Genomic DNA, 18,306 nt, shown 5'->3' on the forward strand with positions numbered 1-18,306 from the left:
CCCCCCCCCCCCCGCCACTGCCCCCCCCACATCATACATTACATACACATAACATACAGGCACCAGCCACTGCCCCCATATCATACATACACACACACCCACCACTGCCCCCCCCCCACATCATACATTACATACACATATCATACATGCACCAGCCACTGCCCCCCCCCACATCATACATTATACACATATCATACATGCACCAGCCACTGCCCCCATATCATACATTCACACACCCCCGCCACTGCCCCCCCACATCATACATTGAATACACATATCATACATGCACCAGCCACTGCCCCCATATCATATACACACACCCCCACCACTGCCCCCCCCATCATACATTACATACACATATCATACATGCACCAGCCACTGCCCCCATATCATACATACCCCCCCGCCACTGCCCCCCCACATCATACATTACATACACATATCATACATGCACCAGCTACTGCCCCCATATCATACATACACACACCCGCCACTGCCCCCCACATCATACATTACATACACATATCATACATGCACCAGCCACTGCCCCCATATACATACATACACACACCCATGCCACTGCCCCCATATCATACATACACACACCCCCGCCACTGCCCCCATATCATACATACACACCCCCCCGCCACTGCCCCCCCACATCATACATTACATACAGATATCATACATGCACCATCCACTGCCCCCATATACATACACACACCCCCGCCACTGCCCTCATATCATACATACACACACCCGCCACTGCCCCCATATCATACATACATACACCCCCGCCACTGCCCCCCCCACATCATACATTTACATACACATATCATACATGCACCAGCCACTGTATAGTATATATACAATACAGGTAGAGAGCAGGAGGTGATATCCCTCAGCACAGGTATGTACTATACAGGTAGAGAGCAGGAGGTGATATCCCTCAGCACAGGTATGTACTATACAGGTAGAGAGCAGGAGGAGATATCCCTCAGCACAGATATGTACTATACAGGTAGAGAACAGGAGGAGATATCCCTCAGCACAGGTATGTACTATACAGGTAGAGAGCAGGAGGTGATATCCCTCAGCACAGGTATGTACTATACAGGTAGAGAACAGGAGGAGATATCCCTCAGCACAGGTATGTACTATACAGGTAGAGAACAGGAGGTGATATCTCTCAGCACAGGTATGTACTATACAGGTAGAGAACAGGAGGTGATATCCCTCAGCACAGGTATGTACTATACAGGTAGAGAGCAGGAGGAGATATCCCTCAGCACAGGTATGTACTATACAGGTAGAGAACAGGAGGTGATATCCCTCAGCACAGGTATGTACTATACAGGTAGAGAGCAGGAGGTGATATCCCTCAGCACAGGTATGTACTATACAGGTAGAGAACAGGAGGAGATATCCCTCAGCACAGGTATGTACTATACAGGTAGAGAACAGGAGGTGATATCCCTCAGCACAGGTATGTACTATACAGGTAGAGAACAGGAGGAGATATCCCTCAGCACAGGTATGTACTATACAGGTAGAGAACAGGAGGTGATATCTCTCAGCACAGGTATGTACTATACAGGTAGAGAACAGGAGGAGATATCCCTCAGCACAGGTATGTACTATACAGGTAGAGAACAGGAGGAGATATCCCTCAGCACAGGTATGTACTATACAGGTAGAGAACAGGAGGTGATATCTCTCAGCACAGGTATGTACTATACAGGTAGAGAACAGGAGGTGATATCCCTCAGCACAGGTATGTACTATACAGGTAGAGAACAGGAGGAGATATCCCTCAGCACAGGTATGTACTATACAGGTAGAGAGCAGGAGGTGATATCCCTCAGCACAGGTATGTACTATACAGGTAGAGAACAGGAGGAGATATCCCTCAGCACAGGTATGTACTATACAGGTAGAGAACAGGAGGTGATATCTCTCAGCACAGGTATGTACTATACAGGTAGAGAACAGGAGGTGATATCCCTCAGCACAGGTATGTACTATACAGGTAGAGAGCAGGAGGAGATATCCCTCAGCACAGGTATGTACTATACAGGTAGAGAACAGGAGGTGATATCCCTCAGCACAGGTATGTACTATACAGGTAGAGAGCAGGAGGTGATATCCCTCAGCACAGGTATGTACTATACAGGTAGAGAACAGGAGGAGATATCCCTCAGCACAGGTATGTACTATACAGGTAGAGAACAGGAGGTGATATCCCTCAGCACAGGTATGTACTATACAGGTAGAGAACAGGAGGTGATATCCCTCAGCACAGGTATGTACTATACAGGTAGAGAGCAGGAGGAGATATCCCTCAGCACAGGTATGTACTATACAGGTAGAGAGCAGGAGGTGATATCCCCCAGCACAGGTAGAGAGCAGGAGGTGATATCCCTCAGCACAGGTATGTACTATACAGGTAGAGAACAGGAGGAGATATCCCTCAGCACAGGTATGTACTATACAGGTAGAGAACAGGAGGTGATATCTCTCAGCACAGGTATGTACTATACAGGTAGAGAACAGGAGGAGATATCCCTCAGCACAGGTATGTACTATACAGGTAGAGAACAGGAGGAGATATCCCTCAGCACAGGTATGTACTATACAGGTAGAGAACAGGAGGTGATATCTCTCAGCACAGGTATGTACTATACAGGTAGAGAACAGGAGGTGATATCCCTCAGCACAGGTATGTACTATACAGGTAGAGAACAGGAGGAGATATCCCTCAGCACAGGTATGTACTATACAGGTAGAGAGCAGGAGGTGATATCCCTCAGCACAGGTATGTACTATACAGGTAGAGAACAGGAGGAGATATCCCTCAGCACAGGTATGTACTATACAGGTAGAGAACAGGAGGTGATATCTCTCAGCACAGGTATGTACTATACAGGTAGAGAACAGGAGGTGATATCCCTCAGCACAGGTATGTACTATACAGGTAGAGAGCAGGAGGAGATATCCCTCAGCACAGGTATGTACTATACAGGTAGAGAACAGGAGGTGATATCCCTCAGCACAGGTATGTACTATACAGGTAGAGAGCAGGAGGTGATATCCCTCAGCACAGGTATGTACTATACAGGTAGAGAACAGGAGGAGATATCCCTCAGCACAGGTATGTACTATACAGGTAGAGAACAGGAGGTGATATCCCTCAGCACAGGTATGTACTATACAGGTAGAGAACAGGAGGTGATATCCCTCAGCACAGGTATGTACTATACAGGTAGAGAGCAGGAGGAGATATCCCTCAGCACAGGTATGTACTATACAGGTAGAGAACAGAAGGTGATATCTCTCAGCACAGGTATGTACTATACAGGTAGAGAGCAGGAGGTGATATCTCTCAGCACAGGTATGTACTATACAGGTAGAGAACAGGAGGTGATATCCCTCAGCACAGGTATGTACTATACAGGTAGAGAGCAGGAGGTGATATCCCTCAGCACAGGTATGTACTATACAGGTAGAGAACAGGAGGTGATATCCCTCAGCACAGGTATGTACTATACAGGTAGAGAGCAGGAGGTGATATCCCTCAGCACAGGTATGTACTATACAGGTAGAGAACAGGAGGAGATATCCCTCAGCACAGGTATGTACTATACAGGTAGAGAACAGGAGGAGATATCCCTCAGCACAGATATGTACTATACAGGTAGAGAACAGGAGGTGATATCTCTCAGCACAGGTATGTACTATACAGGTAGAGAACAGGAGATGATATCCCTCAGCACAGGTATGTACTATACAGGTAGAGAACAGGAGGTGATATCCCTCAGCACAGATATGTACTATACAGGTAGAGAACAGGAGGTGATATCTCTCAGCACAGGTATGTACTATACAGGTAGAGAACAGGAGGTGATATCTCTCAGCACAGGTATGTACTATACAGGTAGAGAGCAGGAGGTGATATCCCTCAGCACAGGTATGTACTATACAGGTAGAGAGCAGGAGGTGATATCCCCCAGCACAGGTAGAGAGCAGGAGGTGATATCCCTCAGCACAGGTATGTACTATACAGGTAGAGAGCAGGAGGTGATATCCCTCAGCACAGGTATGTACTATACAGGTAGAGAGCAGGAGGTGATATCCCTCAGCACAGGTATGTACTATACAGGTAGAGAGCAGGAGGAGATATCTCTCAGCACAGGTATGTACTATACAGGTAGAGAGCAGGAGGTGATATCCCTCAGCACAGGTATGTACTATACAGGTAGAGAGCAGGAGGAGATATCCCTCAGCACAGGTATGTACTATACAGGTAGAGAACAGGAGGTGATATCCCTCAGCACAGGTATGTACTATACAGGTAGAGAACAGGAGGAGATATCCCTCAGCACAGGTATGTACTATACAGGTAGAGAGCAGGAGGTGATATCCCTCAGCACAGGTATGTACTATACAGGTAGAGAGCAGGAGGTGATATCCCTCAGCACAGATATGTACTATACAGGTAGAGAGCAGGAGGTGATATCCCTCAGCACAGGTATGTACTATACAGGTAGAGAGCAGGAGGTGATATCCCCCAGCACAGGTAGAGAGCAGGAGGTGATATCCCTCAGCACAGGTATGTACTATACAGGTAGAGAGCAGGAGGTGATATCCCTCAGCACAGGTATGTACTATACAGGTAGAGAACAGGAGGAGATATCCCTCAGCACAGGTATGTACTATACAGGTAGAGAGCAGGAGGTGATATCCCTCAGCACAGGTATGTACTATACAGGTAGAGAGCAGGAGGTGATATCCCTCAGCACAGGTATGTACTATACAGGTAGAGAACAGGAGGTGATATCCCTCAGCACAGGTATGTACTATACAGGTAGAGAACAGGAGGAGATATCCCTCAGCACAGGTATGTACTATACAGGTAGAGAGCAGGAGGTGATATCCCTCAGCACAGGTATGTACTATACAGGTAGAGAGCAGGAGGTGATATCCCTCAGCACAGGTATGTACTATACAGGTAGAGAGCAGGAGGAGATATCTCTCAGCACAGGTATGTACTATACAGGTAGAGAGCAGGAGGAGATATCCCTCAGCACAGGTATGTACTATACAGGTAGAGAGCAGGAGGTGATATCCCTCAGCACAGATATGTACTATACAGGTAGAGAACAGGAGGTGATATCTCTCAGCACAGATATGTACTATACAGGTAGAGAACAGGAGGTGATATCCCTCAGCACAGGTATGTACTATACAGGTAGAGAGCAGGAGGAGATATCCCTCAGCACAGGTATGTACTATACAGGTAGAGAACAGGAGGTGATATCCCTCAGCACAGGTATGTACTATACAGGTAGAGAGCAGGAGGAGATATCCATCATCGCTTATCTGTGACGTATCCTGCCGTGTTATCCATAACTACTAGATACACAAACACCGTACTAACTCATCCGTGTAATCCCTGTCCCTTTAGTCTACTCCCTTTGTGAAGCGGCGCTGACGTGTCACCTTTATCTCCCTTCTCTCCTCCTAGTGCTTCAAGCAAGTGTGAAGGCCTGAACTGGAGAGTCTGGCCCATGATGAGGCAGCATCCCAGCATGCCCTGCAGCGAGTCACAAGCCCTCTACTGGAGTACCGAGAGAGAGGAGAGTCTGCTGGACGCCCCACAATGGAGCCCTGCCCGCCCCGCAGGCACATGCCGGTGGGTGACAGCCTCGTTGCCAGGGTTTCCTTACTGTATTTTCATGTTCATCTGATCTGAGCTCCAGAATAGTGGTTGTAATGACGAGTGTCTCCCTCACTGAAGTGGACGCCACCTGTATGAGATGAGTGAGTGGACGTCCTGCTGTGAGTGCCCTTCTTACCAACCACTTTGTCCCACAGGCATCGGACGTATTGACCAGCGTCGACCCCCCAATGTCTCCAGATTCAAGTGGGGAGCTGTCTCCGTTTGACCTTTCAGGGGACATTGGGGACCTTTGCTCTGGCGACCCATTAGATGATGGACTGGAGGGGAACCAACAAGATGGCTCAGCAGGTCAGAAATGGGATAATCACACGGAGATTGCAGAGCAGGCAAAACATGTGAGTGTCCCCCGCAGACTGCACCCCCACTGCCCATCTGAGCTGCTGTCATGTCAGCTCACTGATTAACTCTCTTCATTTCCTGAGCAGGAAGCAGAGATCGAGAATAGAATAGCAGAGCTACGTAAGGAGGGCTTCTGGACCCCACGGCGCCTATCAAAATTTCCAGAACCTACTCGTCCAAAAGTGCTTTGGGACTATTTGTGTGAGGAGATGCAATGGCTAGCTGCGGACTTTGCTCAAGAGCGGCGCTGGAAGAGAGGCGTGGCCAGGAAGGTAAGTGCTAGAGAGGCATGGCCACGAGGTTGAGTGTCAGAAAGACGTGACCAAAATGCACTGATAAAACAGGTCCCTGCCTTGCTTTGTAGGCTTGGATTTGGTAGCTGGTGCCATAAAAATTCCTGTCTGTTGTGGCAAAGTGTCCTTCATGGTGACACAAAGACACATGGAGAGGGACATGCACTGATAATCTTTAGATGAGCGCATTTATGACTGGTGTCTCCCATTCAGCTCTAATGTACCCTCCCTTTAGTAGTCCTTCCTGTCGTGAGCCTGTGTGTGCTAGTCCTGGCCGTCCGTGTCCCTGTGTATAGTAGTCCTGTTTATTCCTCCAGGAGGATTATAGAGCGCTGCCAGCAAAAGCCATCCAGTATGATATAAATATGTTTATTAAAATCGTAATACGCATTACGAAACCGATCTGCTTTATTCCTCAGGCACAATAAAAACCAAATGCTGAATATATATATGCCCCTGAATCACATCACGTGACCAGAAGTGACCTCATCATATCATTACACAAAAATATATAGGAAACCTATAAAATACATACAAATATATATATATCATGTATCTAAAAATGACACATGAAGAACAGCACATATCCTCATACAGTGGTCCGTTCATAACTTCATTCAATCCCTGTGGATATAACGTGTTACACATGAAGAACAGCACATATCCTCATACAGTGGTCTGTTCATAACTTCATTCAATCCCTGTGTATATAAGGTGTTACACATGAAGAACAGCACATATCCTCATACAGTGGTCTGTTCATAACTTCATTCAATCCCTGTGGATATAACGTGTTACACATGAAGAACAGCACATAATCTCATACTGTGATACGTTCATAACTTCATTCAATCCCTGTGTATATAAGGTGTTACACATGAAGAACAGCACATATTCTCATACAGTGGTCTGTTCATAACTTCATTCAATCCCTGTGGATATAACGTGTTACACATGAAGAACAGCACATATTCTCATACAGTGGTCTGTTCATAACTTCATTCAATCCCTGTGGATATAAGGTGTTACACATGAAGAACAGCACATATTCTCATACAGTGGTCTGTTCATAACTTCATTCAATCCCTGTGGATATAACGTGTTACACATGAAGAACAGCACATATCCTCATACAGTGGTCTGTTCATAACTTCATTCAATCCCTGTGGATATAACGTGTTACACATGAAGAACAGCACATAATCTCATACAGTGGTCTGTTCATAACTTCATTCAATCCCTGTGGATATAACGTGTTACACATGAAGAACAGCACATAATCTCATACAGTGGTCTGTTCATAACTTCATTCAATCCCTGTGGATATAAGGTGTTACACATGAAGAACAGCACATATCCTCATACAGTGGTCCGTTCATAACTTCATTCAATCCCTGTGGATATAACGTGTTACACATGAAGAACAGCACATATCCTCATACAGTGGTCTGTTCATAACTTCATTCAATCCCTGTGGATATAACGTGTTACACATGAAGAACAGCACATAATCTCATACAGTGGTCTGTTCATAACTTCATTCAATCCCTGTGGATATAACGTGTTACACATGAAGAACAGCACATAATCTCATACAGTGGTCTGTTCATAACTTCATTCAATCCCTGTGGATATAACGTGTTACACATGAAGAACAGCACATAATCTCATACAGTGGTCTGTTCATAACTTCATTCAATCCCTGTGGATATAACGTGTTACACATGAAGAACAGCACATAATCTCATACTGTGATATTTTCATAACTTCATTCAATCCCTGTGGATATAACGTGTTACACATGAAGAACAGCACATATCCTCATACAGTGGTCTGTTCATAACTTCATTCAATCCCTGTGGATATAACGTGTTACACATGAAGAACAGCACATAATCTCATACTGTGATACGTTCATAACTTCATTCAATCCCTCTGGATATAACGTGTTACACATGAAGAACAGCACATAATCTCATACAGTGGTCTGTTCATAACTTCATTCAATCCCTCTGGATATAACGTGTTACACATGAAGAACAGCACATAATATCATACAGTGGTCTGTTCATAACTTCATTCAATCCCTCTGGATATAACGTGTTACACATGAAGAACAGCACATAATCTCATACTGTGATCCGTTCATAACTTCATTCAATCCCTCTGGATATAACGTGTTACACATGAAGATCCAATAGGATATCTATTGAATGACAGATGTAAGGCATTGGTATCACCGCCATGCTGGACACACATGACGGGATACACTAGGTTTCAGAAAGGAGTTGACTATGTGGGAGCCATGCTTGTTCATTCTCTAGTGAACAGTCTGAACAGTTCATCCAACATACTGAACATCCGCAGGGGAGTAAACAACAAATTCAGACGCACAGGAAAAAGTACCTGGATCCTTGCAGCTCTGTCCTGTTGCCTTGGAATATCGCAGTCGTTCACCTGTGTTGGAGATCCATGAACACAGGCAACAGCTGGAGCAACATTGAAAAGTGCCCACTGAGCGATCACCTGACCCGATCACGTGATGGATCATGTGATGAGACTTCTCTGTCATGACATACAATCTCCTGATCCTTTTCAGCACGTGTCCTACTTGGTGCTAAAATGGACTTCAGATTCCAAGCACGTCGGAACGAGACACCCGGTTTAGGGGGATTTGTTTTTAGGAGATGGGGTCTAATTTCAATATTCCCAAACTTTATTTAAAATGTGTTTAATATTAAAACCATGGAGATCAATATGAAAAGGAAGCAGATATGAGAAGCGCAGCAATGTGCTGTTACCCTTGGCAACAAGACTTAATGGAGAGATATATTGATACTGTGAGTACAACACCATGAAGCACTTTACGCCAAGGCAGTGGCAAATATGCTCGTATAAGGGGGCCAGAAGTGCTGCCGGCGCCACTCCGTTCCAGGGAAGCTCCTGGACGGTCTGGACAATGGAAGGCAAAAAACTGCAACCTGCGATTTCAGAATAAGGTGTATCCGGCGCTCGTCCTCGGTTAGTAGGTAGCTCCTCTCGGTCACTCCAAGGTATATTTCAAATGAAAAACGTCTTTATTCCCTACAACAGCACAAACATTCACAGACAAGTACCAAAGGATTACGCGTTTCGAGGGGCGGGACTGACGAAGAGGGGGTCCCGCCCCTCGAAACGCGTCATCCTTTGGTACCTGTCTGTGAATGTTTGTGCTGTTGTAGGGAATAAAGAAGTTTTTCCTTTGAAATATACCTTGGAGTGACCGAGAGGAGTTACCTACTTACCGAGGACGAGCGCCGGATACACCTTATTCTGAAATTGCAGGTTGCGGTTTTTTGCCTTCCCTAATATTAACCCTTTAACGACGCAGGACGTATATTTACGTACTGCGCCGGCTCCCGCGATATGAAGCTGGGTCGCGCTGCGAACCCGCATCACATCGCATCGGTCCCCGCGCTCATCAACGGCCGGGACCCGTGGCTAATACCACACATCGCCGACTGCGGCGATGTGCGGTATTAACCCTTTAGAAGCGGCGGTCAAAGCTGACCGCCGCTTCGAAAGTGAAAGTATCCCGTCTAGTCAGTCGGGCTGTTCGGGACCGCCGTGGTGAAATCGCGGCATCCCGAACAGCTTGCAGGACTCCGGGAGGTCCCTTACCTGCCTCCTCGGTGTCCGATCGACGAATGACTGCTCCGTGCCTGAGATCCAGGCAGGAGCAGTCAATCGCCATTAACACTGATCATAGGTGTGTTAATACACGCCAGTGATCAGCATAGGAGATCAGTGTGTGCAGTGTTATAGGTCCCTATGGGATAATAATGATCAGTATAAAAGATCAGTGTGTGCAGTGTTATAGGTCCCTATGGGATAATTATGATCAGTAGAAGAGATCAGTGTGTGCAGTGTTATGATCTCCTATGGGATAACAATGATCAGTATAAGAGATCAGTGTGTGCAGTGTTATAGGTCCCTATGGGATAACAATGATCAGTATAAGAGATCAGTGTGTGCAGTGTTATAGGTCCCTATGGGATAATAATGATCAGTATAAGAGATCAGTGTGTGCAGTGTTATAGTCTCCTATGGGATAACAATGATCAGTATAAGAGATCAGTGTGTGCAGTGTTAGTCTCCTATGGGATAACAATGATCAGTAGAAGAGATCAGTGTGTGCAGTGTTATAGGTCCCTATGGGATAATAATGATTAGTATAAGAGATCGGTGTGTGCAGTGTTAGTCTCCTATGGGATAACAATGATCAGTAGAAGAGATCAGTGTGTGCAGTGTTATAGTCCCCTATGGGACCTATAACACTGCAAAAAAAAAGTGTTAATAAAGGTCATTTAACCCCTTCCCTAATAAAAGTTTGAATCACCCCCCTTTTCCCATAAAAAAAATAAAACAGTGTAAATAAAAATAAACATATGTGGTATCGCCGCTTGCGGAAACGTCCGAACTATAAAAATATATCATTAATTAAACCGCACGGTCAATGGCGTACGCGCCAAAAAATTCCAAAGTCCAAAAAAGCGTAGTTTGGTCACTTTTTATACCATTAAAAATGAATAAAAAGTGATCAAAAAGTCCGATCAAGACAAAAATGGTACCAATAAAAACTTCAGATCACGGCGCAAAAAATTAGCACTCATACCTGTACGTGGAAAAATAAAAAAGTTATAGGGGTTAGAAGATGACCATTTTAAACGTATAAATTTTCCTGCATGTAGTTATGATTTTTTCCAGAAGTCCGACAAAATCCAACCTATATAAGTCGGGGATCATATTAACCGTATGGACCTACAGAATAATGATAAGGTGTCATTTTTACCGAAATATGCACTGCGTAGAAACGGAAGCCCCCTAAAGTTACAAAATGGCGTTTTTTTTCTTCGATTTTGTCGCACAATGATTTCTTTTTTTCCGTTTCGTCGTGCATTTTTGGGTAAAATGACTGATGTCACTGCAAAGTAGAATTGGCGACGCAAAAAATAAGCCATAATATGGATTTTTAGGTGGAAAATTGAAAGGGTTATGATTTTTAAAAGGTAATGAGGAAAAAACGAAAGTGCAAAAACTGAAAAACCCGTGGTCCTTAAGGGGTTAAAACCAGTGATAAAAGTAAAACAAAACTTTTCTGGATTGCACTTTCTGCCTTTTCATTGTTATTTTTAACCCTTGGTTTCACAAGATCACATGGTTTTAAGGGAAGCGTTTTTTATACGCAGTTTTCAATATATTTTATATCCTTTCTCAGGGAAACGTTTTTGCAACTAAAAATCCATATGAGGGCTTATTTTTTGCAACTCCAATTCTATTTTGTAATGACATCAGTCATTTTACCCAAAGTCTACAGTGAAAAAGGGGAAAAAAATCATTGTGCGACAAAATTGAAGAAAATAAGCCTTTTTGTAAATTTTGGGGGCTTCCGTTTCTACGCAGTAAATTTTTCGGTAAAATTGACACTTTATCTTTGACTTGAAATTTTGTTAGGGAAGGGGTTAAATCACATTTATTAACACTTTTAACACTTTTTACACTTTTTGTAATGTTATAGCCCCCATAGGAGACTATAACATGCAGTATATTGTATACACTGATCAATACTATGTCATAGGAGACTACAACATGCAGTATATTGTATACACTGATTAATACTATGTCATAGGAGACTATAACATGCAGTATATTGTATACACTGATCAATACTATGTCATAGGAGACTATAGCATTCAGTATATTGTATACACTGATCAATACTATGCCATAGGAGACGATAACATGCAGTACATTGTATACACTGATCAATACTATGTCATAGGAGACTATAACATGCAGTATATTGTATACACTGATCAATACTATGCCATAGGAGACTATAGCATGCAGTATATTGTATACACTGATCAATAAAATGTCATAGGAGACGATAACATGCAGTATATTGTATACACTGATCAATACTAGGTCATAGGAGACTAACATGCAGTATATTGTATACACTGATTAATACAATGTCATAGGAGACTATAACATGCAGTATATTGTATACACTGATCAATACTATGTCATAGGAGACTATAACATGCAGTATATTGTATACACTGATCAATACTATGTCATAGGAGACTATAGCATGCAGTATATTGTATACACTGATCAATACTGTGCCATAGGAGACTATAGCATGCAGTATATTGTATACACTGATCAATACTATGCCATAGGAGACTATAACATGCAGTACATTGTACACACTGATCAATACTATGTCATAGGAGACGATAACATGCAGTATATTGTATACACTGATCAATACTATGTCATAGGAGACTATAGCATGCAGTATATTGTATACACTGATCAATACTACGCCATAGGAGACTATAACATGCAGTATATTGTATACAGTGATCAATACTATGTCATAGGAGACTATAGCATGCAGTATATTGTATACACTGATCAATACTACGCCATAGGAGACTATAACATGCAGTATATTGTATACACTGATCAATACTATGTCATAGGAGACTATAGCATGCAGTATATTGTATACACTGATCAATACTACGCCATAGTAGACTATAGCATGCAGTATATTGTATACACTGATCAATACTATGCCATAGGAGACTATAACATGCAGTACATTGTACACACTGATCAATACTATGTCATAGGAGACGATAACATGCAGTATATTGTATACACTGATCAATACTATGTCATAGGAGACTATAGCATGCCGTATATTGTATACACTGATCAATACTACGCCATAGGAGACTATAACATGCAGTATATTGTATACAGTGATCAATACTATGTCATAGGAGACTATAGCATGCAGTATATTGTATACACTGATCAATACTACGCCATAGGAGACTATAACATGCAGTATATTATATACACTGATCAATACTATGTCATAGGAGACTATAGCATGCAGTATATTGTATACACTGATCAATACTACGCCATAGGAGACTATAACATGCAGTATATTGTATACACTGATCAATACTATGTCATAGGAGACTATAGCATGCAGTATATTGTATACACTGATCAATACTACGCCATAGACTATAACATGCAGTATATTGTATACACTGATCAATACTATGTCATAGGATACTATAACATGCAGTACATTGTATACACTGATCAATACTACGCCATAGGAGACTATAACATGCAGTATATTGTATACACTGATCAATACTATGTCATAGGAGACTATAACATGCAGTATATTGTATACACTGATCAATACTATGTCATAGGAGACTATAGCATGCAGTATATTGTATACACTGATCAATACTACGCCATAGGAGACTATAACATGCAGTATATTGTATACACTGATCAATACTATGTCATAGGAGACTATAGCATGCAGTATATTGTATACACTGATCAATACTATGTCATAGGAGACTATAGCATGCAGTATATTGTATACACTGATCAATACTATGCCATAGGAGACTATAGCATGCAGTATATTGTATACACTGATCAATACTATGTCATAGGAGACTATAACATGCAGTATATTGTATACACTGATCAATACTATGTCATAGGAGACGATAACATGCAGTATATTGTATACACTGATCAATACTATGTCATAGGAGACTATAGCATGCAGTATATTGTATACACTGATCAATACTATGTCATAGGAGATGATAACATGCAGTATATTGTATACACTGATCAATACTACGCCATAGGAGACTAACATGCAGTATATTGTATACACTGATCAATACTATGTCATAGGAGACGATAACATGCAGTATATTGTATACACTGATCAATACTATGTCATAGGAGACGATAACATGCAGTATATTGTATACACTGATCAATACTATGTCATAGGAGACTATAGCATGCAGTACATTGATTGTATACACTACAGGTATGTCCTGCGTCCCCAAGAGGTTAAAATATATTTAATTCCATAAAATAAAAAATTTTGACCAGTGGGTAAAGTGTAATCCTCCAAAATATTACAATCTAAAAAAACTTGCATCTAGTGTAATAAACAAACACTCACTAGGAAAAATATTTAATTCCAAAATCAATTGTGAAGAGTCTTAAAGAAACACAGGTCAAGTGCAAATGTATCCTTCAAGAAATGAATCAATATACAGTGGTCCCTCAAGTTACAATATTAATCGGTTCCAGGATGACCATTGTATGTTGAAACCATTGTATGTTGAGACCAGAACTCTGTGGAAACCTCGTAATTGGATCTGAAGCCACCAAAATGTCGTCCGGAAAAAAAAAAAGGAAAAAGTGAGGATTAAAGAAAAATAAGTAGATAACTAATAGAGATAAAGCAAATCCTTACATATAAAAGTAAGAAAGGTCTGCTGGGAGCTGTAATCACTGTCTATGTCAGGGTTTCCCAACCAGGGTGCCTCCAGCAATTGCAAAACTACAACTCCCATCATGCCCGGACAGCCATTGGCTGTCCGGGCATGCTGTGAGTTGTAGTTTTGCAACAGCTGTAGACAACCTGGTTGGGAAACAATGGTTTATGTGGAGGACAGGAGCTTCTTCAGGGTCCTATACAGTACACACAGTGTCCCAAATGGAGCCGCCCTTACTTGGTTTTCAAAGGAGCAGCTAACCCTGGCACAGGTAAGGAGTAGTACAGATCATGTAATACCTCCCTGTACTGTAGAGGGCGCTACCAGACACCAGTCAGTGTATACACTTCAGTAATACAGGTAAAGAGTACAGAACATGTAATACCTCCCTGTACTGTAGGGGGCGCTACCAGACACCAGTCACTGCATACACTTCAGTAATACAGGTAAAGAGTACAGATCATGTAATACCTCCCTGTACTGTAGAGGGCGCTACCAGACACCAGTCAGTGTATACACTTCAGTAATACAGGTAAAGAGTACAGAACATGTAATACCTCCCTGCACTGTAGGGGGCGCTACCAGACACCAGTCACTGCATACACTTCAGTAATACAGGTAAAGAGTACAGAACATGTAATACCTCCCTGTACTGTAGGGGGCGCTACCAGACACCAGTCACTGCATACACTTCAGTAATACAGGTAAAGAGTACAGAACATGTAATACCTCCCTGTACTGTAGGGGGCGCTACCAGACACCAGTCAGTGCATACACTTCAGTAATACAGGTAAAGAGTACAGAACATGTAATACCTCCCTGTACTGTAGGGGGCGCTACCAGACAGCCAGTCACTGCATGCACTATAGTAATACAGGGGATTTACCAGTAAAATGCCCATTCTGATTGGTCAGTTCCTCCAGTTGTGACAGGTATCACAGATCTGGACTGTCCATAGTATTGTATGTTGAGTTTGGTTTCAAGTTACAATAGTCCAGAAAAGACCATTGTATGTTGAAACTATTGTATGTTGAGGCCTATTGTAAATTGAGGGATCACTGTAGTGGGACGGATGGGAAGAAATAGAATTAACCCCCGAAATAATAGGACCACCCGGAGGGTTGGTTTCAGACTTATGGACCTTTGGTAAATAATAACAGACGGTAACTGATAGTTTATGTAGTAAAATCTCTCTCCTTATTATTAGATTACCAAGAATAATGAACCTGTTATAATCTTTATAATCATAGGGTATAACAGGTTAATTTCTGAGGCTTTTGGTAATAATCTATTAAATAAAAAGGAGAGAGATTTTTTACCAAAAGCCCATAAGTCTGAAACGAACCCTCCGGGTGGTCCTATAATTTCAGGGGTTAATTCTTCACATCCGTCTCACTATATTGATTCATTTCTTGAGGGATACGTTTGCACGTTACCGATGTTCCTTTAAGACTCTTCACAATTGATTTTTGAATTAAGTTTCTATTTATTACACTAGATGCCAGTTTTTAGATTGTAATATTTTGAAGGAAAAAAGGCAGATCTGCGGGGTCCTATTTTTTTGGATGGGAATTCCACTTTACCCACTGGTCAAAATTTTTTGTTTTTACTTAACCCCTTAAGGACTCAGCCCATTTTGGCCTTAAGGACTCAGACAATTAAATTTTTACGTTTTCATTTTTTCCTCCTCGCCTTCTAAAAATCATAACTCTTTTATATTTTCATCCACAGACTAGTATGAGGGCTTGTTTTTTGCGTGACCAGTTGTCCTTTGTAATGACATCACTCATTATATCATAAAATGTATGGCGCAACCAAAAAACACTATTTTTGTGGGGAAATTAAAACGAAAAACGCAATTTTGCTAATTTTGGAAGGTTTTGTTTTCACGCCGTACAATTTATGGTAAAAATGACATGTGTTCTTTATTCTGAGGGTCAATACGATTAAAATGATACCCATTATTATATACTTTTATATTATTGTTGCGCTTAAAAAAAATAACAAACTTTTTAACCAAATTAGTATGTTTATAATCCCTTTATTTTGATGACCTCTAACTTTTTTATTTTTCCGTATAAGTGGCGGTATGGGGGCTCATTTTTTGCGCCATGATCTGTACTTTTTTTTGATACCACATTTGCATATAAAAAACTTTTAATACATTTTTTATAATTTTTTTTTTAATAAAATGTATTAAAAAAGTAGGAATTTTGGACTTTTTTTTTTTTTTTTCGTTCACGCCGTTCACCGTACGGGATCATTAACATTTTATTTTAATAGTTCGGACATTTACGCACGCGGCGATACCAAATATGTCTATAAAAAATGTTTTTTACGCTTTTTGGGGGTAAAATAGGAAAAACGGACGTTTTACTTTTCATATCGCGGGAGTCGGCGCAGGACGTAAATATACGTCCTGCGTCGTTAAGGGGTTAATGGGATTTATTTTACATCACAATGTCTTCACTTCTAATGGGGTGTTATATCGTCAGACCCGTGGCTGATGGGGACCATAGGGACTCGTTTCGCCCCCAGTTATGCAAATTTGTATATGGGTGGGGTTCAAGTCTCAATATATCGTGCAGTCACGGTGGTCTGATTATATAATTTATTGTAGATGTATAATTGATTTTTCATATGGGCTGGCTTTGGAATTCATTTCTCACATTAATAATAACACTTGGACTTTCACACCCATTATCTCTGACACTAATATGTTTTTTTTTTTTAGATTTGGAAATTTTTAAAGACCCGGAGGGAGGTGTTCAAACACTAACCCATTTAAAAAAAAGTAGACGTCAAGTTGTCATTACTATAAGTTGATATACAATATCCCTTATGATCAATATCGGAAAAAGTATGTAAAAACTTTATTTTGGATGAAGACTTTTTTTCAGCAATCCAAAATATTACAAAAACGTTTCCCTGAGAAAGGATATAAATATATTGAAAACTGCGTATAAAAAACACTTCCCTTAAAACAATGTGATCTTATGAAACCAAGGGTTAAAAATAACAATGAAAAGGCAGAAAGTGCGATCCAGACACAAGTTTTGTTTTACTTTTATCACTGCTTTTAATATTAAACACATTTTAAATAAAGATTGGGAATATTGAAATTAGACCCCATCTCCTAAAAACAAATCCCCCTAAACCGGGTGTCTCGTTCCGACGTGCTTGGAATCTGAAGTCCATTTTAGCACCAAGTAGGACACGTGCTGAAAAGGATCAGGAGATTGTATGTCATGACAGAGAAGTCTCATCACATGATCCATCACGTGATCGGGTCAGGTGATCGCTCAGTGGGCACTTTTCAATGTTGCTCCAGCTGTTGCCTGTGTTCATGGATCTCCAACACAGGTGAACGACTGCGATATTCCAAGGCAACAGGACAGAGCTGCAAGGATCCAGGTACTTTTTCCTGTGCGTCTGAATTTGTTGTTTACTCCCCTGCGGATGTTCAGTATGTTGGATGAACTGTTCAGACTGTTCACTAGAGAATGAACAAGCATGGCTCCCACATAGTCAA

At 41.8% G+C, this 18,306-nt stretch overlaps 1 protein-coding gene across 1 annotated transcript in view; it reads left to right on the forward strand.

Moving 5' to 3' along the window:
• The first annotated feature begins 5,502 nt into the window (after positions 1–5,502).
• The window catches only part of SRCAP (Snf2 related CREBBP activator protein), an 85,028-nt gene continuing 72,224 nt past the window's right edge, over positions 5,503–18,306 (forward strand). Inside the window, exons 1-3 of the mRNA XM_056553174.1 lie at positions 5,503–5,692; positions 5,875–6,075; positions 6,166–6,351. Of these exons, the coding sequence (XP_056409149.1) occupies positions 5,660–5,692; positions 5,875–6,075; positions 6,166–6,351 (420 nt within the window). The 5' untranslated portion in view covers positions 5,503–5,659. The remainder of the gene's footprint in view (positions 5,693–5,874; positions 6,076–6,165; positions 6,352–18,306) is intronic.

Source organism: Hyla sarda, unplaced genomic scaffold (assembly GCF_029499605.1).
Source record: "Hyla sarda isolate aHylSar1 unplaced genomic scaffold, aHylSar1.hap1 scaffold_253, whole genome shotgun sequence".
Lineage (NCBI taxonomy): Eukaryota > Metazoa > Chordata > Amphibia > Anura > Hylidae > Hyla > Hyla sarda.